At 52.3% G+C, this 26,091-nt stretch overlaps 1 protein-coding gene across 3 annotated transcripts in view; it reads right to left on the bottom strand.

The window, feature by feature from the left end:
- Positions 1-26,091, bottom strand: part of ASAP1 (ArfGAP with SH3 domain, ankyrin repeat and PH domain 1) — a gene marked incomplete at its 5' end in the record, with an annotated part of 188,482 nt that overhangs the window by 5,708 nt on the left and 156,683 nt on the right. For 2 of the 3 annotated variants that reach the window (XM_081111283.1, XM_081111282.1), the window contains 13 exons: positions 1,765-1,823; positions 3,521-3,590; positions 4,469-4,639; positions 10,865-11,093; positions 13,128-13,235; positions 14,633-14,700; positions 14,830-14,945; positions 15,857-15,942; positions 16,113-16,299; positions 17,802-17,893; positions 19,999-20,132; positions 23,295-23,458; positions 25,983-26,031. In XM_081111283.1, the coding sequence (XP_080967409.1) occupies positions 1,765-1,823; positions 3,521-3,590; positions 4,469-4,639; positions 10,865-11,093; positions 13,128-13,235; positions 14,633-14,700; positions 14,830-14,945; positions 15,857-15,942; positions 16,113-16,299; positions 17,802-17,893; positions 19,999-20,132; positions 23,295-23,458; positions 25,983-26,031 (1,533 nt within the window). Of the gene's footprint in view, positions 1-1,764; positions 1,824-3,520; positions 3,591-4,468; positions 4,640-10,864; positions 11,094-13,127; positions 13,236-13,929; positions 13,987-14,632; positions 14,701-14,829; positions 14,946-15,856; positions 15,943-16,112; positions 16,300-17,801; positions 17,894-19,998; positions 20,133-23,294; positions 23,459-25,982; positions 26,032-26,091 lie in introns of all 3 variants that reach the window. The other variant, XM_081111281.1, reaches the window with a different exon arrangement.

Genomic DNA, 26,091 nt, shown 5'->3' with positions numbered 1-26,091 from the left:
CACTGTCTGCAACTCTGACTTATTCTCCACTGAATAGGTTTGGGTGCATTTCTAAGTCGGTTCCTCCTCTTCCCTTCGGCGCTGGGCTGCGTGCCCACCACAGCCTGGGACGGGTGCCCGGGGACCATTCCCACAGCTCCTGGCACAGCTCTGTCCCGGAAAACTCAGGACTGAGGACACGTCTCCGAGTCCAGCTCCACCACTTACTTTCCAGCTGTGTGACCTTGGACACTCACACAACCTCTCTGTGCCTCGCCTTGCTGCCTGCTAACACGTGAGTTACTCGAAGCAGGAACTGGCCAACGGGAGCTGGCAGCTCTCAGCATCCCACTAGAGCAGTGGTTCTCAACCTTCTGGCCCTTCAAGTACAGTTCCTCATGTTGTGTGACCCCCAACCATAAAATTATTTTCGTTGCTACTTCATCACTGTCATGTTGCTACTGTGATGAATCGTCATGTAAATATCTGATATGCAGGATGGTCTTAGGCGACCCCTGTGAAAGGGTCGTTCGACCGCCAAAGGGGTCGCGGCCCACAGGTTGGGAACCGCTGCGCTAGAGCATCTTCTCACTGTCAGCCAGGTTTCCCGGAGCCAGGATTCGCATTTTCACTCGTTTGCAGCCCTGGCTCCTGGCGCAGGGGCCAGTCACACAGGGCTCAGCAAGAACACAGCTGACTAAGCACGCTGAGTGAGTCAACGAAAAAGCTGTCACCCTAAGAATCCAACTCAGTGAGAGAGACAGTTGTAAAATTAAAAAATAAATAAATAAAGGAAGAAAAACCCAGAGCAGCGATGGACCCTGGCCAGGCACCCTGATCCTAGAAATCCACCCCAGAGCAGGGATCTGGGCCAGGCACCCTGATCCTAGAAATCCACCCCAGAGCAGGGATCTGGGCCGGGCACCCTGGTCCCAGGAATCCATCCCAGAGCAGGGATCTGGGCTGGGCCGGGCACCCTGATCCTAGGAATCCATCTCGGAGCAGGGATCTGGGCCGGGCACCCTGATCCTAGGAATCCACCCCAGAGCAGGGATCCGGGCACCCTGATCCTAGAAATCCATCTCAGAGCAGGGATCTGGGCCGGGCACCCTGATCCTAGGAATCCATCTCGGAGCAGGGATCTGGGCCGGGCACCCTGATCCTAGAAATCCACCCCAGAGCAAGGATGGAGCCGGGCACCCTGATCCTAGGAATATATCCCAGAACAGGGATGGAGCTGGGCACCCTGATCCTAGGAATCCACCCCAGAGCAGGGATCTGGGCACCCTGATCCTAGAAATCCATCCCGGAGCAGCGATGGAGCCAGGCACCGAGATGTCTGTGCTACCATGTCAGCACGGCACTGTTTATGGTGAAGAAAACCCCAAAACTACGTGACCACTAAGTACCAGAGACTGCTTAACATATCCTGGCACCAGGCAGTGGAATACTAGGCAGCCAGGAAAAGTGACCCGTTAGGCAAATGTGTTTTATGTACCATGTGAAACGTTTCTGATTTACCAAGCAACAAAAATCAGTTTAAACGGAAACGTATGGGAAGCACAGAAAAGTGAGTAAAAGGATGGGCCCACCAGCTTGTCTCGGTTGCTTGCATTTTCAGGTGGTTTTTATGTTCTCCTTTTTGCTTACCTGTATTTGTCAAATCTCCTAGAATGAACAGGTATCACTTTTGTAATAAGAAATGTATAATAATATTTCACGCAGAGCTGCAAAGGAGTGCAGGGAGAAAAGAGATGGTCTCTCCGCAGACAAGAGAGGCCTTACCTTTCTGAGGTAGTTTAGGCAGAACTCTCGGGCCAAGGGCAGACTTCGCGGAACCGGTGCTAATTAATAAAAACAATCAGTTAGGACCTAAAAGTGTCATAATATCGGTGGTGATAGGTTATTTAAGGAAATCGGAGGCGGTGCTGAACCATCTAAGAAACCCTTGCCAGATCTCTTTAGCAAAAGGATACGGTCTAGTTTCCATCAGTCAACGTTTGCCCGGCTGGGAGGGTGTTTCTGAATGATTCCGACTAACTCCTCCTCCTCCCAGCCTTTTCCTAGGGCACCTGCCGCAAAAGCAGCTGGTCCTGTCCCCGGCCACCAGCCCCACTGTCAGAGGAGGAGACCGCGGTGACCAGCAGAGGCCCCGAGCGCTGGTCCCCGAGCGAGGCTGGTGGGTGAAGGACATGGAAATCCAGACGCAGCTCTGCTGGACTCAGAGCCCTCACGTCCTCCTAGATGACCTCCCTCCCCTGGGCTTGGCGCCTCTGGGAGCCCGTGCAAACGAGCAGGAAAAGGCCCAGGCCCCTGCGACAGGAGGCCACTGGTGTCGTGCGAGGGGTCAAATGTTAACCCACGGCCTTTAAGTGCCGGCGGACAGGGGGCATCTATCATTGGGACCACTGCTTCCGTTTAAGACGGGGCCGCAGCCACTCGGGACACAGGAGCGCCGGGCCCAGAGCGATAGCAGCCACACGCCATCGACCCGCCAGGAGCTGCTTTAACCTCCCGCTCCTCCCGCGCTGCCCGTGATGTCCCCAGAACTGGCTTTTCCCTCCTATCCCAACTGCCTTTAGAGAACAGGGAAAGCCAAGCCAACAGGCAAAGACCGGGGCTCAGAGAGACGACGTGCGCGCGTCTCCCATGCTGGCCCTCGGTCCCCGGGGCCCGCGCGCTCTCAGCCACCTGAGGTCCCACCCGCCTCGGGCAGGGTCCCACTGTCATTGCGATAAAGCCACCAGGAGCTGGAAACGGTGAACGCCAGCGGGTTTGCTTGGCACGTCTGGGCAGTGATTTCCTCAGGTCCTGCAGGCAGGGCGGGCTCCAGGGAAGGGACCGGGGAGGGAGTGCGCAGAGCCAGGGTCTGCGTCCAGCGCTGAGACCGCAGGCCAACAGTGACCCTCACCTATAAAAGTGCGCCCGTGCTGAGCGGCCCACCTCCCAGGTTGCCAAGACAAAACCAGTGGCATTAAAGAAATGCAGGCTTGTGTTTTAAGCCTTGGCTACACTCTGGAAAGCAGTGCCCACACACGCCAGGTGACTTTCTCCCTGATTTTGGGTCCGGAAGTGGCCTCGTGTCCTCATCTCAGCCCGGGCCTCTAGCGGAGCCCTCGCGTTGGGACTGGGCAGTGCTGCCCACAGACAATGCTCCAAAGCACCTAGACTCATAGCCCTAAGCCCGAGGACCTCTGCTGTCGGTCCCATGGAGGACTACCTTTCATCCCCACGCCTGCAAAATGGAGCCCAGAGAGCAAGTACCAGAACAAAAAGACTTCAGGTGGAAAACTGAAAATAAAAACTCATTCTGGCAGACTGACTCCGGGACGTGAGGGCTGTCTCACCGGGAGCCGGATGGAGGTCGGTGTCCACTCCCAGCCCGCCGGCAGCACCAGGCCCAGTGACAAGGGGCCGCGAATGGCCAGGCTGTCGCCGTGACCAGCACAGCTGCAGGCCACGTGGAGGAGACCGGCACTAACGCCCATCTCTGTGATTCTGCCCCCGCAACCACACGCCCAGCAGGACAGAGCTGGCTTACCTCGCCTGCTGAGACAGCCCCTCAAACTTGTTTGTGGTCTTACTTGATGAGGATGGACCCATATCGTTACCTACAGGGAAAAGAAAATGTGGAACGTCGCAGCCTCCGACAGAGAAACGGAATATGGGGATGTGGGTTTGGCAGACAAGCACCCCTGAGGTTCCAGAAGGAACTGGAAAGACTGACTCCCAGGTCCACCTGCTCTCCGTGGCCACCACCGCGCCCCAATGGTAACAGAACCATGGCAACGACCGGTCACTGAGAACTTCCTGTGAGCACGGTTCTGTGCTAAGTGCCTCACAGTGATCTGTTCATGGGACACACAATACAACCCACCACCCTCCTTCTTATAGCGGAAGAAACACACGCAAAATACAGTCAAGCCCCAGGTCAAGGAGCTGGTGAGGGTCAGCGCTGGGACACGAGGCCGAGCAGGCCACATGCAGGGTCTGCCACTCCTGCCCCCGAACCACAGGGCAGCGAGGGGCGGGCAGAGGGCGGGCTGGGCCTCGCGGACAGAATGTTCTCTGGCCACCTGAGGTGACCTCCATCCTCCAAAGACACTGTGTGTTCACGTCTCTGTCACTCAGCCCTCTCTTCCCCCTCCCTGCTCACCTGTCTCACCTGTCCCACCGCCCCCGCAACACCTGTCCCCTCCCTGCAGCACCTGCCCACCCCCCCCAACACCTGTCCCCTCCCACTCGCGGTAAATTCTTATGCAACCTTCAAAGCCCATCTCCAAAGCGGGTTTCGGAGCACTCTTCCCCAGCCATTGCGCTCGCTCCCTGCTTCCTTGGTGCCGTGCCCACGGCTCACAGGAGTGGTGATGGTGCGCACGCTGGAGCTGGACAGGCCGGCTTAGAATGCCAGCCGTGCCGCTGGCCAGCGGGTCTGAGTGGGCTACATGGCCTTTCCTGCGAACCTCAGCTCCCCGACTCGGTGACTTACCCCAGGTGACTGCGCCTTTGTTGGAGGGCCCGTGAGGTAGTGGGCTGGGAGGGTCCGACAGCGCTCGCTTGTGTCCAGGTGGTGGTGGCGGGGGCCGCTTCTTGGACAGGGTGGAGGTGCCGCCGGAGGTCTGCATGCCGAGGGGGAGCGTTGAAGGTGGGCCAGTGGGACCTGGAAAGGCACCGAACGGGCAGGAAGGTCAGTCCCGGTCTCATCGAACAGCCGGTGTGCAGTCACTTCACACATCGACGGCGGCACGACAAGGGGAGGGACAAAAGCGCAGGCCGGAGGTGGCCCATCAGCCCAGTGATGCCCAAACAGGGTTTCTAAAAGTTGCTGGTGAGAAACAGTGACAACAAAGGGGAGGTGAGTGTGTCTCTTTAAGAAACAGGAGACCAGTGAGCATGACATGCCAATGCGTTGAGATCACTTAGGTCCAACGGGAAAAAAACCACACACTTTGAACAATAAGTCACTGGAATCGTGGCGGAAGCTACTGAGGAGGCGGCACTGCCAGGGAAATCAATGAGCCAGAGCAGAACAGGCCGCTGCCTCAAGGGCCGCAGGCTGAGGCTCGAGGCCACAGAACAGGACTCTTCTCTCCGCCACAGCCTTGCCTTTAAGTCCGTAAACTTTGCCCAAGTTTTCTTTTTTAATATATTTTTATTGATCTTAGGGAGAGGGGAGAAGGAGAGAGAGAGAAACATCAATCTGCTGCCTCCTGCTGCCCCCTACCAGGGATCGAGCCGGCAATGCAGGCATGTGCTCTGACCGGGAGCGGAACCACCACCCTCAGGTCCATGGGAGGATGCTCAACCCAACTGAACCACACTGGCAGGGCCCGAGTTGTTTTTAATGACTTGTTTAAATAATGGAGGATGCTGAAGTAAAAAGAATTACTCAGAAGAAAAAAGAAATCCAAAAACTCTTTCTTCCTCCAATTCTGATGATTGTTCTGGACTTCATAAACCACCTATTATATTAGAAACTCAATAGGTTATATACATTAGACATTGGTTTCTATAGATTTAAAAAAAGACTCAGGTTTCTTCAGAGACAAAGACAGGCTAGTAGTGATCTTATGAATATTACACACACACACACACACACACACACACACACACACACCATTACTGCAAAAATGTTGACTTATTTAAACTGATGTTTTAAGAAAGAAAAAAAAGTTTGCTGTTAGTTTTGTTTCTAGAGAATGACACTGAAGTGCTGGTGGGTCCCAGGCAGTACCTGCTGGGCACTGGGCACATGTCTCTGTGACTGTCACCAGGCGGACATTTTAACTGTGTTCATGAATAACTGCTCCCGCAAAATTAAAAGTCAATAAAAAAGGAGAGAAACAAAGAAAAGCGGAGAACACGGCCACACCACATGTGAACACAGGACGGGAGGTACCTGCGATCCAGACAGGCTCCCAAAGAGCTTTCTACAGTCTGCGTGTCAAAGGGAAGCTCAGTCACTGCCGGCCTCCGCCTGGTGACGTAGCACTGACGCTTCCCATGATCAATTACCGATCAGTACCGACATCCACTTAACCATTTTCTCAGTCGGTAACTGGTTTCTCGCTTGGCCTTTGGGATTCAGTGGCCCTCTATGTACTTTATCCTCTCAATCCGATGATGCCCTCCATCTCGAAGCCTGCCGTTGCCCCAGATCAGGGCAATCCCAGGACCACTTTATCTTTGAAGCGCAGTCACTGTGACTGCACCCCTGCACTTGTCTGAAGCTTTCAGTTTCCCAAAGTGTCTGCACAGGCCATTCCCCTTGCTTTTCATAAAGGCCCCGTAAGGAATGTGGGTGGGCAATTACGGCCCCCGCTGTGCAGCCAGGAAAGTGGGGACCTGGAGACTTTAGGGTGGCAGGCACACGGGGCGAGCTGGGACCACACCCCAGGCCTCTGGGACAGGGAGGCACTCACCCCCTCCCGCAATGCTGCAGTTCCCCAAAGCCAGGGCAGCAGCGAATGCAGTGTGAGGAAGTGCAACTTCCTCCTGGAAGTAAACGGGGACTGGATAATGGACAAGTTCATCGCTATCGCCACCTAGGGACGCGCTGGGGCACTGCATCCGAAAGGTCATTCAATTGGTTCCAAATCCTGTCAGGAACCACACATCACCAGGCAAAGTGCTAAGGGAGCGATGTCTGAGCAATGCTGCCTGTGTGCGCAGGCGATTTCAGGGGCCATCAGGCCAGGGTCGTCCCGTAACCACAAACCGAGCAAAACCGAGCCTCTGGGATCATTTCAAAGGGAAGAGACCGGTGCTCCTCATACCATGTCAGCCTTTCTTCCCATCAGCTACGGCGTCTGTGATGACAGCTTTGTTTACGTGCAGATGGCCTGTCTTGCTTGCCAGGCCACAGGTTCTGGTGTACAGTAGTTTGGATCTAGTAATTTAACACTGAACTAATGGATGAATAGTTTGAGTTCAATCTCCCCCAGTAAGGCTCCATCTTTAAAAGCCAGGAAATCTATCCACTGAAATCCAGAAAAACTGCCCTGAAGTCGTTCAACTACACCCACACATAGATATTTTAAAAAATTCATTCCTAGAATCCCAACCAACATGCCTGTCAAACCTCCCCCTCCATTCCTGAGTCCCGTGGAGCTCCCGCGCGTTCACCACGCCACCTGGAACCCACCTTCCTGCTGCATTGCCATCAGAGACCGCGGCTTGGAGCGGAGGACAGCCAGTCCCTGCAGGGAATCAGCTGAGGGACTCTGGCCGGCTCAGCGCCACCGCAGCCTCCAGCTTCTCCTCCTGGGAGGCAGCAGTCCCTTCTGATGGGAGCATCCTCCCCGGTCAGGTGGGCTCAAAGGTCATCTCAGGACGCCTCCTGGGACCCAGCCCTCTGCCCAGAGCCATTGCTTTTATCTCTGACCTCCCACGAGGACCGACGTCACTAGCTTCTCTGCCTGCTTTCCTGCCGTCAGCTTCCTGCGGGCAAGATCCACAGGCCTTCCCCACTGCCCGCACGCTCTGGGCTAAGGAGGGTCCGTGGTGGAAGCCAGGCGGATTCCTTTCCAGAGTCCTCATACCTCTGGTTGTTGGTCAAACAGAAAACCCAGGTCTTCCATGCGGGGAGACCAACTGAAATATAACTTGTTCAAAGGAAAACAAGACCCAGAAGAGGGCTTACAACTTTTCCTGGCACTCTCTGTGTAACTTCAGAATTCTAACACGCCACCTGTGTGTGAACGACACGGGTTGCATCTGTACAGCTGTGGACAGTGCGAATGACAATTTTCCCACTTTCCCATGGTTTTCACAGTATAGAGCTAAAGAGTAGAAACTTTGTTACTTTACAGGGTAAAGACAATGGGTTCATTCAGAGAGGAACTGCGCGTGGGAAGGCAGGCGCCGAGGTGGGGAAACGGGCACCTCGAGCTGGAGTGTGCAGACAGACGGACCCAGCGCAGACCGACCAGGACCCCACACAGCAGGGGGCCCCAGGCCAGCAGCACGGCGCCCACGCAGCCCTGCCACACGCCAGGCTGAGCTGAATGCCCCCTTCCTCCTCACCAGTGTCCACACCTGTCCCAGCTCAGCTGCAGTTTGGCCGCCGCTGTGAGAGGCATGGAGTCGCACACTGGGAGGAAGAGGCAGGTCCATAGCTTACCGTTAATGAAAACCCGGTGAAGCTGTAGCACTGGTGTCTGTTTTCAAGGGCCTGCTCTGGGGGACAGTCTCATGGTGCTCGCCACACTTTCCAGATTCTAGGGGCCCCCAAAGCTGCAGCCCAGCAATCCTAGCAGGAGCCCCCCAGCAGCCCGGGCTCTGCTCTCCTAGAGCCTTTCTCCTGGGTGGTCGGTCTCTCTGGGTTCTGATGGCAAGTCCACCAGGAGGGCAGAGGAGATGGACCGTCTTCCCCGACACACAGAGGGAGAATCTAGGCGATCTGGTCGGACAGGTCCTAAGGCCCATTTCAATTTTCTGTCCCATCGCAGCCACCGAGTGACCTCAAGTCCCTTAACCTTCCCTGGGCTGTCGCTGTGCAATGGGCTGTGGACTGGCCTAACCTTTCAGCACCCTCTTGCTCTCAGATATCCTGGTCCTATGACCTGATTTTAGCTGAAAGATGAAAGACGCAGTGATCCTGGCGAGCCTGGGAACGTCTATCACAGCGGTTCTCAACCTGTGGGTCGCGACCCCTTTGGGGGTTTAATGACCCTTTCTCAGGGGTCGCCTAAGACCATCAGAAAACACATATATAATTACATACTGTTTACAGTAGCAAAATTACAGTTATGAAGTAGCAACGAAAATAATTTTATGGCTGGGGGTCACCACCACATGAGGAACTGTATGAAAGGGTCGCGGCATTAGGAAGGTTGAGAACCACGGGTCTATCTAGTCCTCAGGAGCGCACAGTGGGGTGGGAGCTGCACTTAAATCACGGCTCTGACCTCATCCCGCTGGGCCTCCCACCGCAGAGGGGGAGCCGCCAGCGCGCCTGTCTAGGCTCCAGGACGGCGTAAGGGCCCTGAATCGACGATTCTGCCGCTGCTGACAGCTCTGCCCGAGCACAAGGAGGCTTTGCTTGGAGGCAATGAGGTCAAACTTCCTTGCATTTTGATGAGGCAGCTGGAGTTTCCGGAAAATATTCCTGAGCTGGATTCAGAATGATTCCTCTTTCCCCACTCAGTCTGAGGATTGGGGGACTTTCAACTTTAGTGTCCGTCTCCGCCTCCCCCGAGCCGGCGCCCTTCAGAGCCTGCCTCACTCTCAGGGCAGGGACTTCTGCCAGCAGAGGCCTCGGCGGGACGCGCCACGGAAGGTGGGCAGCCCGAGCCACCCAGGCAGGACATCCTCGCTTTCATGTAAACGTGTCTATTGGTTAAACAGAATGAAACGGGGAAAAGTAAGGGCCACAAGCCAGGGGGAGCCACCTCCGCACTGTGCACCAGCCGATCTGCAACTACGTCCTCTACGAACTCGCTCTGCGCCTGACTGCTTCCCAAGTGCACGGCATGTGAGCGCAGCGAGAGGCGGGACGCAGCCCATGCTTCGGGTCCCTTCAGCTTCCCGAGAAGGCCGCTCCCCGGCTGGGGAGTTTCACATGATGCCCGCACAGCCCAGGGCTAAGGCCCAATCCATCGTCAGTGGTTTACAGAGGACGTGGACGCCTGACTTAGGTACGTGCCAGCAAACGTGAGGAACAGTAAGAAACACACCGCTGGTGAAACTTCTGGCTCACACGTGCTGTCACGGTCACGGTCACTGGTTATCTTCGATGAGAACTATTCACACCAAAGCCTCCCTTTAACTTTTCTCCGTTACGTTATGATCTATGAGGCCATTCGGGTCTCTAAGAACACAGCTCCCATTTATAGCACCATCTCAATGGAGAATAAGCTCTGAAAAAACACTGTTTTGAATAAAGCTCACATTTCCCAGAAAATAGCCCCAGTGTGATTGCAATAGGCCCGCATTGTGTGCGGAGAGGCCTGGAAGCGCGTGAGCCGCTGCGCTGCGCTGTGCAGGGGGAGCCCTGGCTGAGAACAAACCCCAGGCTCCGGCCCGGGGCCTCTCGACTTCCCCGGCTGTGGGACCCTTTGATGTGGGCATTTCTGGGCCTCATCTGTCCCCGTCCCTGTGAGGGAACACGCCGACTTCCTGCACAGGATGGTCTCTGTGGACCCAGGGGCGCAGGACAAGCACTTGTTGCTAGAGAACAGAGCGGTGGCCTGGCATTAGCCTCTCGGGGGCATCCGACACACCTGCCAATCACCTCCTCCAGGGAGGATTCTGCTGCACGGCCTGCCTCGTCGAGGGACGGGAGGATGGGCTCAGGCCACACAGGGCCTGGTTAGCATCTGCACAGCCGAGACCGGAGGTCACATACTCAGCGTCTCTGAACCACTGTCCCTCTAGTCCCCACAATGCCAGCCACTGTCACACCCCACTCACTGTGAACAGGAAATGAGAAAGACTGGGTCTAGGGCCTCCAGGGCTCCACCTGTAACTAATGCTGCCGCCACACTGTCTCCAGAAGAGAGGCATGCTGGTCTAGAGGAAAGCCACTTTCACAAACAAGAATCCTTACGAAAGAGGAAAGAGCCCAGGTCTTGGACCCTATGTGGACCTCGGATTGAATCTCAACTCTACCACCTACCAGCTACATGACCTTGACAAGCCACTCTACCTCCCTAAGCCTATTTCCATATCTGCAAAATGAGTATGAAGAGCACACCCGAGACAGGACTGCTGTGAGGTTCACACAGAATGTGTGAGGTGTGCCCACAACACTGCCTACCTGACTGCTGGTGCTGGCACCCCACTCCAGACTCTGCCACCCACGTGCACCTGGCAATTCTACCTCCAGGCTGCGTAACTCCTAGCCCTGAGGACGGAGCCACGAGGCCCTTCTCAAAGCCCGTACCTTTGCCGGCGTTTCGAGGAGGCAATGGAGGTGCCTCCGAGGTGGGTGACGTGGGGGAGTCTGTGCTCGTGGAGGTGAAGATCTGGTTGGTGAAGGCGCTGTAGGAGAGCCGCTGCTTGTCCCGCTGGGTGCCGAATCCCGGCTGCGCCAGCTTGTCCTGGGGGGAGATGCTGGAGGAGTGGCAGAAGCTCTGGGGGCGCGGCGAGCGCTCCTTCTTGATGGGGCTTGGCTGGAGGGAGAGAACAGTGCAGAGGGTGAGACAACCATCCGGACGCCACTGCGGGCGGGCTCCAGGGGGAACCTGGGCACCCACAACCCTGGCCCGAGAGGACCACACAGGACAGGGAAGACCTTACGCTTCTGATCCTCGTGTCACCACTGCCAGGGTCATGTTAGGGAAACACTGGTTAGGGGTCAGCAGCGGCCAGAAGCATAAGGTCCCAGTTAGGTTTAGCCTTTAATCTGTAAGTCCCTCCGGGTGCAGGCCATGGCCACCAGCATTTGAAGAGAGAACAGTGGCCACATTAAACGCTCCTTTGTGGTCAGCCATTTGAAGCCGAGATTCTCAATCCTACCTCTCTTCTCACTTGCATCCACGTAGAAGTAACCTCATCCACACCCCTGGCTTTGACTGGCCCCAATGCTGACTCAGACCTGCAGGCCCAACCCCACCTCCTGGATTCAAAACCATTTTCATGCCTGTGAGGTGCCCTGGGTCTGTATCCTGGTGACAGCTTTAGCATCCACTGCTTTCCGAGTCAGGACCCTCCGTGTCTGCCAGTCACTGGCTGTGCATGGAGAGCTCAGGGACGCCCCTCGGACTGTGTGCACAGGACCCTTCAGCTCCCACAGGAGCAATGGCCCCTGAACAGCCCGATTCCGTCTCGTTCAATCCGTTTTCCACACAGACGCAGGCAGGTAGGAAACATGCCCTTCCCACAAGAAATCTCTGTTGGCTCCTCACTGCTACTGGTTGTTAATTTGAAAAATTCATTGGCTTTTCCAAAGCCGAAAGGTCACATGTGGCCCACAGAGCCTCCCTGATCTGGGCGGCCTGACCCTGCGGCGGCCTCCTGCCTCTCTCCACTCAGCCCACATGCAGGTTGCCTCACACACGGTGCTTCTAACCTTTCCTCAGACATCCGGGCTCCAGCATGACCCCCAGGCCTTTGCACATGCTGCTCTCCCTTCCTGGAAGAATGCATTCCTCCTCCTCTGCCCGGCAAGCTCCTCCCTACCTTAGGAGCCCATCTCCACTGCCCGTCCTTGATGGGTCTTCACTGCTGTGTCCTCCGAGCACTCCTCAGCAACCCCCCAATTCCCATTATTAGGGTTTCCACTGTCGCTTCTAAATGTCTCCTCTAAAGTGGGAACGCCTCAGGGCACCTTTGTCCGGCCAGCTCTGGCCATTCCTCACATCCTGCCTGGGAAGGAGCATCGCCCCCACACGCCCAGTGAAGGGTGCGCAGCCAGCCTCAGAGCTCGCTGAGAACGACCTCTGGGAGCTGGACAGAAGCAGGTCAGACCGAGACCGCCTCCACCAGCTGACACTGCAGACGAGTTGCAAAATATCCGTGTGCCAGTTTTCTCCTCTGCAGCAGGGACAAGAGCACAGTGGGCGTTCCTAAGAACAACCTGGGGGAACACGGGCGACATGCCTACCGCTGCCCAGTCCACGTGCGAGTGCTCGATAAACAACAACTTATTCTTTACTCGTCAGCCGTTTTGAGGGCTAATTTTATGTGTCAACTTGGCTAAGCCCTGGTGCCCAGGTGTTTGGTCAAACAGCAGCCTGAGAGTTGGCTGGGAGGGTGTTTTTTAGTGTGGTTAACATTTAGATATGGAGTGAAGGGGATACCCCCATAATGGGGTGGGCCTCAGCCAGTGAGCTGAAGGGCTTCGGAGAAAAGACTGAGGTCCCCCCACCTGCCCCCTGAGGCTCCAGAGGCCTTCGGACTCAAGATTGCCAGGATTCCCAACCTGCCCATACATTTTGGACTTGTCAGCCCTCAGGTGCATGTGAGCCAACCCCCTAAAATAGATTCCATGCTCTCTCTCCAGGGATACGCGTCCCATTGGCTCTGTTTCTCTGGAGATCCCTGACTGATGCAGCTGCTACGTGGGACCCAAAGGAGCACCCGGTCTGAGCCAAGAGAACGGCGCTGGTGCATCAGGTCCTAAGACCAAGCGACCCCACTCAGAGTCCTGTTAGTGCAGAGAAACGGGGGGATGCACTCAGAGCCCCAGAGGCCGACTCACTCACCTTGTCGTCCAGGTCGTCGTCGCTCTCATCCATCTCCTCCTGTCGCAGGTTCCATTCGTATTCCACGTGGACGTGTGGGTTGAACTTTCCGGACTTAGCCTGGGAAAGCTGAAAGGAACAGCGGGAGCAGCCACTGTCATTCAAACGCCAAACACCCCAACGTTACAGCAGCATTGAGCAAACCCCACCTATTCCCGGGTCCCAGTTAACCACCAGCAGCAGCTTTGGAAGCAACCCCCTGGCTGTCCACGCTGGACCAGCAGACAGCTCAGAGAAACCGCCAGGAATTCCACGCATGGTCTATTTTAGTTTGACAACGTGACTTCTCTCCAGGATGTAAAGCTTTTTAAAATATTATTAAAATGGCCCTGGCCGGTTTGGCTCAGTGGATAGAGCGTCAGCCTGTGGACTGAAGGGTCCCAGGTTCGATTCCGGTCAAGGGCATGTACCTTGGTTGTGGGCACATCCCCAGTAGGAGGCGTGCAGGAGGCAGCTGATCAATGTTTCTCTCTCAACGATGTTTCTAACTATCTCTCTCCCTTTATCTCTGTAAAAAATAAATAAAATATATTTAAAAAAAATATTATTAAAATGAGTCTCAAAACAGCAAATTCTTGGCTGGAAGGCAAAAGCACAGTCAGGGAAGTGCGAGGGGTGGGTCTTTCAAGTCAGACAGTCCCAGTTCAATCCATGTTCCCTGTTCTTATTCACACATGGGGGCGGGACACCCAGACCTGCTCGGAGGAGTCTCGGAGGAATAGAAAAGCGCCACAGGGGCCTGGAGCTCGGTAAGGTAACCTACCTTTCCTATCTCAACCTTCCCCAGGTTATGAGCACCGTGTTCCGCTGCGGCCTGGAGCTGTGAGCAGGGACCAGTGGGAGCGGAAAAGGTGAGTGCATGCAGGGACGCGAGGGGGAGAGCAGCGTGCTTAACATTTAAAGACCATCGTACTCTGCCCTTGGCTGGCCCAACTATTTGGCTTCCCAGATAGGTCTTCCTGACCGGGAGCCACAGAGAAAGCCGGATGACCATGACCCGTAAGCCCGGGTGGTAACACCACCTCTCACCCGCCTCCCAGCTCCTCATCACAGCTGCCCTCCAGGGACAGGTGGATGACACGTTTATTGTGTTTTCAAATGCAGCCAGAGTGCTTGTCGGAATTTCTTTAGCCAAAGTTAAAAAAAAAAAATTGCTTCTTTTATCTCCAGTTCCAGTTTCAGACAATGCCACTTCAGGGCAGCTGATGTCTATTAGCTTGCTTACCACATTTTTTTCTTTCATTTTTTAAAATATATTTTTATTGATTTCAGAGAGGAAGGGAGAGGGAGAGAGATAGACACATCAATGATGAGAGAGAATCATTGATCGCTGCCTCCTGCATGCTCCCTACTGGGGATCGAGCTTACAACCAGGGCACGTGCCCTTGACTGGAATTGAACATGGGACCCTTCGGTCCACAGGCTGACACTCTATCCACTGAGCCACACCAGCCAGGGCTGCTTACCAGATCTTCGCATTGGGTGGCTTTCAGTCTCTTTGCAATGTCGAGGGCAGTCTCTCCAGCCTGGTTCACTGAAATGGGGAAGAGACATGTGCACGATTAGGACAGGCCTCGAAAAGGCAGAGACCATGATCAGATTACGGGCAGCAGGCAAGCTCGGGTCCAGCCACGGCTGCTGAGCCCCACGCGCGCGTGCTCACCCACGTCCACGGTGGGCTTGCTCCGCAGCAGCAGCTTCAGGCACTCGGGCTTGTCGAACAGGCTGCAGTAGTGCAGGGCCGTGTTCCCCTGGGCCGTCTGCTTGTCCAGGTTCCCACTGAAAAACCAGAGCGGCGGAAAAACGGCTGCCTCTCCCACCAGCACTGCGGGCGAACCCCTTACGTCTGGGCTAACAACGGAGTCCAATTTCAGACCCATCTATCATAAACGCAGGAGGTTTCTAACATTTCACCCAAATTCACAAGCAACACAGGACGCCAGTGGTCAGCGCTGAGTGTACTACGAGACAGCACTGCCTCTTAGCTTTCCACCTGTCTTAGCTCATGTAACCTTCACAAGATGCTACTGCAGAGAGGACACCGTGTGTGCGTGTGAGGTTACCAAGACACGGATGATGGAGCGAGGATGTGAACGCAGGCAACGTGTGTTCTTCACCAATGGTCTTGACCACTGCACCTCTAAGGGGCCTGGGCACTGATACAGCTTAGCTTGGGTCACTTGTGGGTTCAAATGTCCTCATGAGCAAGTCCAAAGCCCCTGTGCTGACTATTACACTCCCATTAGCACGTCCCAAGTCTGAATCAGCGACCGAGGCAGCCACACGCGCTGCTGTCTTACAATGAACATCCTGTGGACCTGCCCTGTTAAGTCTTTTCTTTCCCAACCTCCCAAGTGCAGAGGTTTTGGACCCAGAGACAGGATTTTACATTTACGTAGACCAGGGGTTGGAAAACCATAGCTGCAGGCCTTCTCTGGCCCTCCATTTGTTTTTGTAAATAAAGTTTTATTGGAACACGCCCATGCCCACTCATTTGCATACTGCCTTCATAACTGGCTGCTTTCAGAACTGCAATGGCAGTGTTGAATGCGACAGAGACCTCATGGCCTGCAAAGCCTAAAGTAGTATCTGGCTCTTTAAGAAGGGTGTGCTGATTACTGATCGCGGCTGCTAACAGCACTGGTCTGTGCTAACTTACAAGGCCCATTCAGAGCAAACAGAAACCATACCAGTTTTGGACAAGGAAGTCAACCAAATGGAGAGATGTCTGGTCTGCAGTCCGGACTGCAAGATGAAGGGCGGTCTCCCCGAGCTCCTGCAAAGGACAGGCAAGTATAAAAAATTATTAATAACCCCCCTTCCCTCTCAGATTGTCCTGATTCAGACGGGGCACTTGGTGTGTTACAGCCTCATTATAACAACGAGCCATCTTTGAAACGGACTGTCCACGTTCCTCTCGACCCGATGATGTCAGCGCAGCCTCACCTGCCCGGGCTCCAGCAGTGGCTCCATGAGCTCCACGCCTTCCGCGTAGACCTGGACGAGTGCAAGTAAGTCCCGGGACCTCACGGCTTCCAGCAATTCGTTCAGTTTAGCTGACGGAGATGAACAGGTCTTCCGCGAAAACCGATGATCCACATACTTCGCCGTGATATACTCCTTCCGTGCCGTCCTAAACAGAGCACGAGACGAAGGCTCGTCATTTCCCAGGGCTGAGAAAGGGTTATATCTTTGCAGACCAACACTTCTTTCTGAGAAGAGTTATTTTAATTAAGAGACTTCATTATAGACCTACTGGGAGATCTGATGATGTCAGAGTGGAAGAAACGTGCTCCTTGGACGTGCCCCTAATAGTTTTGTGAACTTGGTGCCTGAATAACCACCCAGAAGGGGCTGGTCTAATCTTTAGGCAGGCGTCTGCTTCACAAAACCTTTGCTGATCGTGAGAAGAAAGAATGTTATCTTTCTTCCTAGTCACCCACAGTATTAAACAAATTTCAAGTGCAAAGTCAATGTAAAAATTTTTGAATAGTTTTAAAGATTCACTTGACTCAAAACTAAAAATGATACCAGAAGGTGTGTATGGAGGAGTCTCACAGTCACACCACCCAGAGCAAACACATAAGTTTGCTGGGTATTTCCCGGGTTTCGTCAAGCAAATATGTCAAGTAAGCGTATCTTTATGTATTCGTCGCTGTCCAAATCCATTTGGTGCCTGAGTCCAGACAGTAAATTGTGAGAGTTCAAAAGTGAGGGATAGATCAGCAAATATGCCCGAGATTCAGTTCCTGAGTTTGGATGGCATGTCTGTGACCAGAGGGATTTACGCACTCATTCCCACGCCTCCTCCTCCCTCCCCAAGCCAGGCAGCCAGACATGAGGTACGTAGTCAGATGCCTATGAACAGTGATGGCGAACCTATGACATGTGTGTCAGAAGTGACACGTGAACTTATTTTTTTGGTTGATTTTTCTTTGTTAAATGGCATTTAAATATATAAAATAAATATCAAAAATATAAATCTTTGTTTTACTATGGTTGCAAATATCAAAAAAATTCTATATGTGACATGGCACCAGAGTTAAGTTAGGGTTTTTCAAAATGCTGACACGCCAAGCTCAAAAGGTTCGCCATCACTGCTATAGAAGGACACTCGCTTTGTCCCTCATCTTCCTCCATGACACAACAGGAATGAACCCCCAGAAGTGGGGCTGCTGAGTCACAGGTGAACACACTTCTGATGGTGACAAATACAGCGAGCTTGCTCCTCACGGGCAGCGTGCCACCTGGATCCCCACCAGCAGCGCCAGGGACCCTGGGATGGCTGCTTCCCCAGTCTCGCCGCGGGGCTGTCACGCATCTGGACCTTTGCCAACCTGGCAGGCGTCTCCCACTGCTGTTGTGTCTCCTATTTATCACAACAGGCGCGATTTAGAGAATCGTCTCATGAAGCTTCACCCTCCAAGCAGACGCCACTCCCGAGGGGGAGGTGATGCTGAAAATAACCCGTGCGTTCCAGAAGCATGTTGCAAAATACGTTTCTTTGCTCTGCCTTTTCCTCATAATGGGGTTTCCTCTTGGGGGGGGTGGTACTATAACCACGAAGATGTTTTTGGGGAGGGTTGAAAAAACAATGATAGGTGGTAAAGAATTCAGTATGTTAGAAGTACTTACATGTCACTCATTGGGGTAGGTTTTGGTGAGGGGCTGGGTAAATTTGCTTCCATAATATCATTGAAACTATTGTTCCCAATAGTCTTGGCCAACTGTAACATAAACACAACATAGCAAACTCGTTACTACTGGTTTAAAAGTTCCCTATTATTGCTGAATATGTACCTTCCTTCACTTGACTCAGGATACAAGCCATCCATCCATCTCAGTGGTTCTCAACCTTCTTAATGCCGCCACCCTTTAATACAGTTCCTCATGTTGTGACCCCCAACCATAAAATTATTTTCGTTGCTACTTCTTAATTGTAATGTTGCTACTGTTATGAATCGTAAATATCTGATATGCAGGATGTATTTTCATTGTTACAAATTGAACATAATTAAAGCATAGTGATTGATCACAAAAACAATATGTAATTACATATGTGTTTTCCGATGGTCTTAGGCGACCCCTGTGAAAGGGTCGTTCGACCCCCCATAGGGGTCGCGACCCACAGGTTGAGAACCGCTGATCCATCTGGTCAACAAGCATTTGCTGAGCACTTACTACGTGCCTCACTTTTGGTTGAGGGGTTTACTCTAATTGGACAGAAAAGAATTTAGAATTCCTTTATATTTGTGATACAAATTAAGATGCGGCCCTGGCCGGTGGTGCTCAGTGGTTGGAGTGTCAGCCCACGAACCGAAGGGTTGCGGGTTTGATTCCCAGTCAAGGGCTCATACCTGGGTTGCAAGATCATTCCCTGCGCACCACCCGCCCCCCCACCCCCGGCCCGGTCAGGACATGAGTGGGAGGCAATCAATTGATGTCTCTCTTTCTCTGCCTCCCTCCTGTCCTCTCCTCCCTCCTTCCTCCCTTCCACTCTATCTGAAGGCAACGAAAAAATATCTTCAGGTGAAGATTAAAACAAACAAACAAAAAAGATGCGGCAGGCAACTAATGAAGAAGCTCCACGCTTCTGGGTTCAAGAACCTTATAAAAAAATTTATCCTGAAGGCCCTCTGGTCATTCAGATCATGTGGGCATCAATATAAAGTGTAAGAACGCTCATTACAGCCATCTCTAGGGAAAGGCGTGAGTTCATCATATGGCGAGTGTTTAGCATGTGGATTCTTCCTGCTCCCAGTTATCACCCTGGGCTTCATTAATCGAGTCAAGGAGATGGGGTGATGCCGTTTCCACACTAAAGGAGGAAGTTTCAGGTGCTGGCCCTGAGCCTCTCCCCTCCAGTCCTGAGTGACTGGGGAGCCGGTATCAGAATACTTCCTAAGTTCCCTGCTCCCTAAATCGAGGGGCTCCCACACCCAAGACAGACCCCGTTGCTCACGGGGTGCTCAGAGGACACGGCTGCCGGCTGGGGGCCTGCCTCTGGGGTGCTGTGCACCGGACAAGCGCCTGAGGAGCTGGGCTTCCGGCTGTGGGGCCCAGGCTCGCTCAGGGTTTGCTCAAGGGCCTCGGGTCTGAGACGGAGCCTATGTCACGTCACTCGCTTTCATTGTTACAGACCAGTTGGTATAAATCCAGGCCACCAGGTTCAAATTTTGCAAGACAGGGCTTCTGACCACAGGCATTCTGGGAGATGCCCAGGGGGCCTTCCCAACCGGATCTATGTACTGGGGGGACCCGATAAGGCTCCAAATTTGGGTGAATCATGATGGGAAGGGTAGGTGATAAGCTCACACCTGCATAGTCCTTCCCTTACTACCTAACGAAGTCAAGGCTTAGGAGTGACTGGTTTTAGGGCAGGAGCTAACAGGCTACTCGCAATTCACGAGTACTTTTAGAAACAAACAGTAAAAACAGAAAAACTCTTAGGTCATTGTTTCGGATAACATGAGCCCATAGGTAAAGCGAATGTGGGAGTTCAGCGCTTACCTCCCTTTGTGCTTTTCAGTGAGTCATGTACGACTAATTCTGAAAGAAAAAACAGCTTTGAAAAAGCCCACCCAGGAAAGAGAGCCAGTAGCTGAACTAAGTATGGAAATGCCTGACTCACCAGCTCTTCGCACAGGAAACGGAAACAGTCAACATTACATACCACAAAATTCACATCTTAAATAACGATGCAAATTAAACAACATTCAGGAAGTAGAAGTCTGTGTACTCACCAGAAACAGAAACCTCAAAGCAATATGCTAAATACATTCACGACAATAAACGTATAAAGTTTTCTTCCAAAGTACAGGCCACTACTCACCAAGAGTTCAGAAGTTCCCAGTTTGTCTAGTTCCAAAGACTGAATGCGGGAAACATGGACCCCCATTTCCCTGTGGATTCCAGAACATTCTATGCAGGTCAGAATACCCAAGTTGGTTGAAAGCCAGGTGGGTTCTGTGGAGAGGATTGTGAAGACAGTGAACAAAGTATCTAATTGTAGTGTGCCAACTACAGAGGATGCTAAAACAACAGCGGTAAAACGTGAAAGAATTATGGGGGAAGACTTAAACGGAAGACATAGATGCTTGCATTTGGCCGAGGGCCTATGATAAAAACCAATAGCTTGTTAGAGAGCAAAAAGTGTAACAAAACACGTTTTTAAAAAATTTCCTTTCAATACTGGATTGAAAAACCACATGAAGTTCTTTATTCTTGTGAAGCGTGGGAAAGACTTCCATGAGGCCTTTGGAAACACCTGGAAGCCTGGTGGGGGCGCTCCCTCCGCACCTGCACCCTCCCCGACAGGGACAGTCCAGCACAGGGACAGGCTCTGCAGCAAGCATGTCAAACTCACCGCCCGCGGGCCGCAGGTGGCCCACAATGAATGTTTTAGCGCCCAGCCAATATAACGGTATGTAGGAAACATTTTAATAAAAATTTTATAACTTAATTTTTATAATATCCTGTTATACATCATCTACACTAATAAAAGAGAAAAATGGTAATTGGTGTATGGCGATACTGTTTTCATTGGCTAATCAGGGCTATATGCAAATTAACTGCCAACTAAGATTGGCAGTTAACTGCCAACAAGATGGCGGCTAATTTGCATATGTAGGCACAATGCAGGGAGGCGAAAGGGAAAGCAGGAAGAAGCCCCCTGCCACTGACAGTGATCTGAAATCCAGGGGGGAGCTAAGAGCTGGGGGGCAGGGCAAAGGCAGCCCTGGGGCCACCTTTGCCCTGCCCCCCAGCCATGATCGGAGAATCAGGCGCCTTTGCCGCCCTGGCCAGTGATAGCAGGAAGTAGGGGTGGAGCCAGCGATGGGAGCTGGGCACGGTCGAAGCTGGCAGTCCCGGGATCTAGGGGTCCCTTGCCTGGGCCCAAAGCGAAGCCCACAATCGCGGCGCCCCCCCGCTGCCACTGTAGGTCCCCACTGCCTGGGCCGGACGCCTAGGCCAGAGGCGTTAGGCCTGGGCAGGGGCGGAGCCTGCAACCGCGGGGAACTCGGGGTCCCCTGCCCAGGCCTGACACCTCTGCCGGAGGCCTCAGGCCTGGTCAAGGGGCCGATCCGGTGATTGGTGATCGGAGGGTGATGAGGGTCAACTCCTCTGGCTGAGGCATCAGGCCTGGGTGGGGGGCGGAGCCGGGGATTGGGGGGATATGATGGTCCCCTTGCCCAGGCCTGAAGCCTGGGTCAGAGGCGTCAGGCTTGGGCGGGGGGTGGAGCAAGCGATCAGAGGGAGATGGGAGTCCCCTGCCCAGGCATGATTCCTGGGCCAGAGGCCTCAGGCCTGGGCGGGGGCCAGAGCCAGTGATCGGGGGGAGATGGGGGTCCCCTGTCCAAGCCTGACACCTCTGGCGGAGGCGTCAGGCCTGGGCAAGGGGCCGATCAGGCGATCGGAGGGTGATGGGGGTCAACGCCTGAGGGCTCCCAGTATGTGAGAGGGGGCAGGCTGGGCTGAGGGACACTCCCCCCCCCCCTCCACACCCAGTGCACGAATTTCGTGCACCGGGCCCCTAGTTGGTAATAATGAACTACAATGTTCGCTAATGACTGATGACTATAATCGTGTTGCATTCATTTCCCTTATGCGCCTTACGCGCAGGCGCACCACTTCTTTCCACTAACACTAGCAGTGACTATTTTAGCAGCCAATGGCCAAGTCATCAGTCTTGGACTGACTCGTTTGGTGTGCACCAACAGGAAATATTTCGCTTTCAGAGAAGAGCATAGGTTTATTTGCGTTACACTTCTTAATTTGTGCAGTTATCCAGTGCCTGGTAAGTTCATGTTCAAGAAAAAATATTATTTTTATTAAAATGTTCTATTATTTTATGTTAACGATGACTCATTTATTTCAGCCCTTTGTATTCAATATGTCTCTATCGAAATAAATCTATGTTTCTATGAAAATTGAAGCTTTTGTTTTTTTGCGGCCACATACACTTAAACCGTGTTTATGTGGCCCGTGTTAGCCTTGGAGTTGACATGCCTGCTCTACAGGCATCTTTAACCCCGAGTCACAACTCCCATGAGCCCATCATCTCGGTGACGGCCTGTCCACAAGTGCCTGTGGGTGAGAGCTTAGGCTCTCAGAGACCTTAGGCTTCTGTTTCTACAACCGAAAGGCTCCGGAACAGCAGGAACAAACATTTCTATTACCCGAACCTGCAGGGTCCTCCCTGTGGGCCAGCTTCCTTTCCATGGGTCAGTGCCTGGGCATCTACACTCCTCTGCCATGTCCTCCACCCAGGGAGTGCCTAGCCCACACATCACGGGAGTGGCAGGAAACGAGTCGTGTCTCTGAGGGGCCTATGCCATGTCGGACTGAGAAGCCCATTTTCACAGGTAAAACATCATGGGTTGTAATGTTTACGAGCTACAGGTTTGCACCCATGTTGTGACCCCTCCTAGATGTGTGACCTTAGGCAAGTCACTTCCCCTCTGAGCCCCCCATTTCCTTCACTGTAAGATGGGGATAATATTAGCATCTTGCTCACAGAAGTTCTGTGCAGATTCAATAAGATACTATAAGCAAAGCAACTAGCAGGGTCCTTAGGAAGCCCTGAATGACTGTGAGCTACTGTCAGCTTCTAGGTAACGCAGGTGCTATTTGGAAATAGAAGATTCCAGGTGATACGGAGGTTGGGAGGCTTCACTAGGCAGGAGGAAAAGTGATGTACCACGTGTCAGCCCCATCTACACGATTTCTTTAAGTCTTTGTAAGAACTGGGGTTTATGATCCCATTTTTAGGATGAGGAACCTGAAGATCAGAATAGTGAAGGGACTCGGCGTGAGGCTGTCCAGGCTGCGAGGGGCAGGCTGGCAATTCAAAGCCGGGATGATGGACTCCAGGTCCAGTGCTCCCCCATTCTGCCCATGGTGCCATTTAACTGGACCTCACTAGGAAAGGTAGCATTCTGGCTGGGGACCACGTAGGGAGAGCAGGCGGGAGCTTTCTAGGTACAGCAAACAGCCCGGTCACTCACGCTGGGAACCGTGTTGGGTGTGTCCGTAAGGAGGCAAGGGTTTTAGATTCCTAGCTCAGGCATCTTCCACAGGAAGAGGAAAAGGCGTTTAACAAGCCAGCTCTGCTTTGGGGACACAGACCTGAGGAGCCGCAGTCGCAGCAGACGTCGTTGCCAGGCAGCCGCTGGACGTCCTCGATGATGGCTTTGGTCAGGTCTTCCAGGCTGTTCTCGCCCGCGCTCTGCTCTCCACGGAAGGCCATGGTCAGGGCCTCCTCTTTGCTGTTTGTCAGCACTGATATCCACCTGTGGTCAGAACAGGGGAAGGAGACACTGTTTTCTCCTTGCACTGCAACCAATCTGACTTCACCAAGGAACACCAGGAGACACCGCTCCCCCTAACAATCAAGTAGGAAGAAAAGGAAAGCAATTAAACCTAAAGGAAAGAGAATGAAAGGATGGAAAGCAGCGAGCCAGAGAGAACGGCAGATGAGAGGACAGATGAGGGAGGCGGAGGGCTCTATCACCGAGGACCTGCAGGGACATCTGGACACAACAGAGTGGACGTCAGAAGGAAGAGGACTCAGCGAGGGACCAGCCCAAGGTGAGGATGAGAAAGAACTGGTGACAGGAGGCAGGAAAGAGCTCAGCAAAAGGCACCAGTCCTCTGGAGGCCAACTCAGTGAGGCCCTTGACATGGAAACAAACAGGATATTTCATTAGAAGTCGAGAAAAGTTATGCTCAGGAGCCCTGGCCGCGTGGCTCAGGTGGTTAGAGCACCATCCCCATACACCACGGTTGTGGTTTGATGCCCGGTCAGGGCACATACAGGAATCAACCAATGAATGTGTATATGGGTGGAACAGCCAATCAATGTTTCTCTCCCGCTGTCCCCCCTCTCTAAAATAAATAAAAATTAGAAAAAAAAATTTATGCTATGAAAAAGGTATATTAATATGGAAACATGCTGGCATTTTAATATAAAACAAAAAGTGAAGGCTATTAAATGACATATACAGTATGATCACAGTATGTCTTGAACAAAACACATTTGCCACCAACCTGTGCATATGATAACCTAAATGCCCAACAACAGGGGCTAATTAAGGCCAGAAATAACCCAGCTACTGAAATTTAATTTTTTCTAATTTTGATGACTTTGGGGAAATGCTCACAATATAATATTTTGTGAAATAAACAGGAAAATTGTTGCACGATATAACCTAAAATTAAAATGCATGTACGGATTATATATTTTTGTTTGGGGGAAAAATGGCTAGAAAGAAATTCATAAAATATTAATACCGCTTGTTCCCGAGTGACCTTCTGTAGGAAAATGGAGATGGATGGCCTGACTCTGTGCCTTCCTGTAATTTTCCATCTATAGGGAGCTTGTATCACTTTCATGGATGAGGAAAAAGAGCCAAATTTATTTTTTTAAGGAGAAAAGAAAAAACATTTCCCAATCACAGTTTATTCTCACCGATTGCAGAGTCAGGTAGTACCTATTCTCAGCGGAGAATACAGGGGTCCGGAACGGAGTCTGTATTTTTTTTTGTGTGTGTGTGTCTTGTAGGATCAAATGGATATGAAACAAAGGACTATCTACAAAAGGTTTTGAATTAGTAATAGAGACAGCAATGGGAGGGAAGGAAAGGACAAACCAAACTACGTGGAGTCCCTGAGGTGCAATTCATACCTTTGACTCCAGGTGGCGCTCACCTTAAGTTTGTTGTGAGAAATGCATTTGCACAGCTTTAGCTTTTCTACTGCGATGTGGAAAACTACACCTCAAAACCAACACTCTAGGGATGGGGTGTGTGTGTGTGGGGGGGGGATGTCACTTAATAACTTTTAAATTAAACTGCATATTTTCTATCATTTTGTCTCAAGTTAAAAACTACAAATTGATTTGTTAAAAACAGTTTAAGAGACCGGACTCAATAGGACCGGACACCACATGCTACCTTTGGCACTGAGCTTACTGAAGTTTCCCTGGCTGCAGGGTCTCTGTTCTGCTTTCCTTAAGCCTTCTGATGTCCTGCCTATTTAGTATTACAAACACCTACTATGTGCCAAGTACTTAGAATTTTTTAAATGCAATCCTCCATCCCGCCTCCCAGGGCCTCCAACACCTTACACATGAGGAACGTGAAGCCCGAGAGGCGAACCCACTTGCCCGGGTCCACAGTGGACTGGTGTCCAACTGGGACAAAAAACGCTTCTAATGGCTCCCTTTTTCAGAGTTCCTTCCATTATGCCATTTTTGCCTCTTTATTCGAGAGCTCATGACAAGTAAGGAAATAAAGAAGTCTGTCATGAAAATCAGAAAATACGAATATAAAGGACAATGAATTCTCTGGAGGAACAATTCAAATTTGGTGAAATGGAATGGCTGCATTTCAAAAGGGTGGAGAATCATAACAGCTACTTCTGACAATTAAAGAAAAAAACCTTTAGATTATTTTAGAGTAACAGGCATAAAAAATGCAAGAAAAAGAAGAATGCATGATTGTATTTTAACACTTTCAAAAGGGCAGAGCCGGGACCAGGGGTCAGGCCGGCCCACCTCGAACATGCAGCTGCTCTTTTTACTGCCCCTGAGCCCTTCCTCGGTGAGAAGTGATTTCTTTGTTCAGTTTTACTGGACACTTTCCTCCGTGTAACTTGGAGGCGAATGAAGAACAGAGAGAGAGCAGTGTGGGCTGGCTGGAGGGGAGAAGCTAGCGTGGGGAACCGCCAGGGGCGGTGCTGAGTCATAACGGAAATCCTTACGCATGTTGTACAGGACGGAGGCGCGCGCGGTGCCATTAGCTCAAAACTACTTACGCTACGTAATCCTGCTCATCTTCTGCCTGAAAGTGATACGTCCTATTATCTAAAATACAAAAGAGAAAAGAACGTGAAACCTTAGAAAGCAGAATACCTTCAGGTCTAA

Source organism: Myotis nattereri (genome assembly GCF_964212035.1).
Source record: "Myotis nattereri genome assembly, chromosome: 17".
Taxonomy (NCBI): Eukaryota; Metazoa; Chordata; class Mammalia; order Chiroptera; family Vespertilionidae; genus Myotis; species Myotis nattereri.
This window is presented reverse-complemented; position numbering and strand designations above follow the sequence as displayed.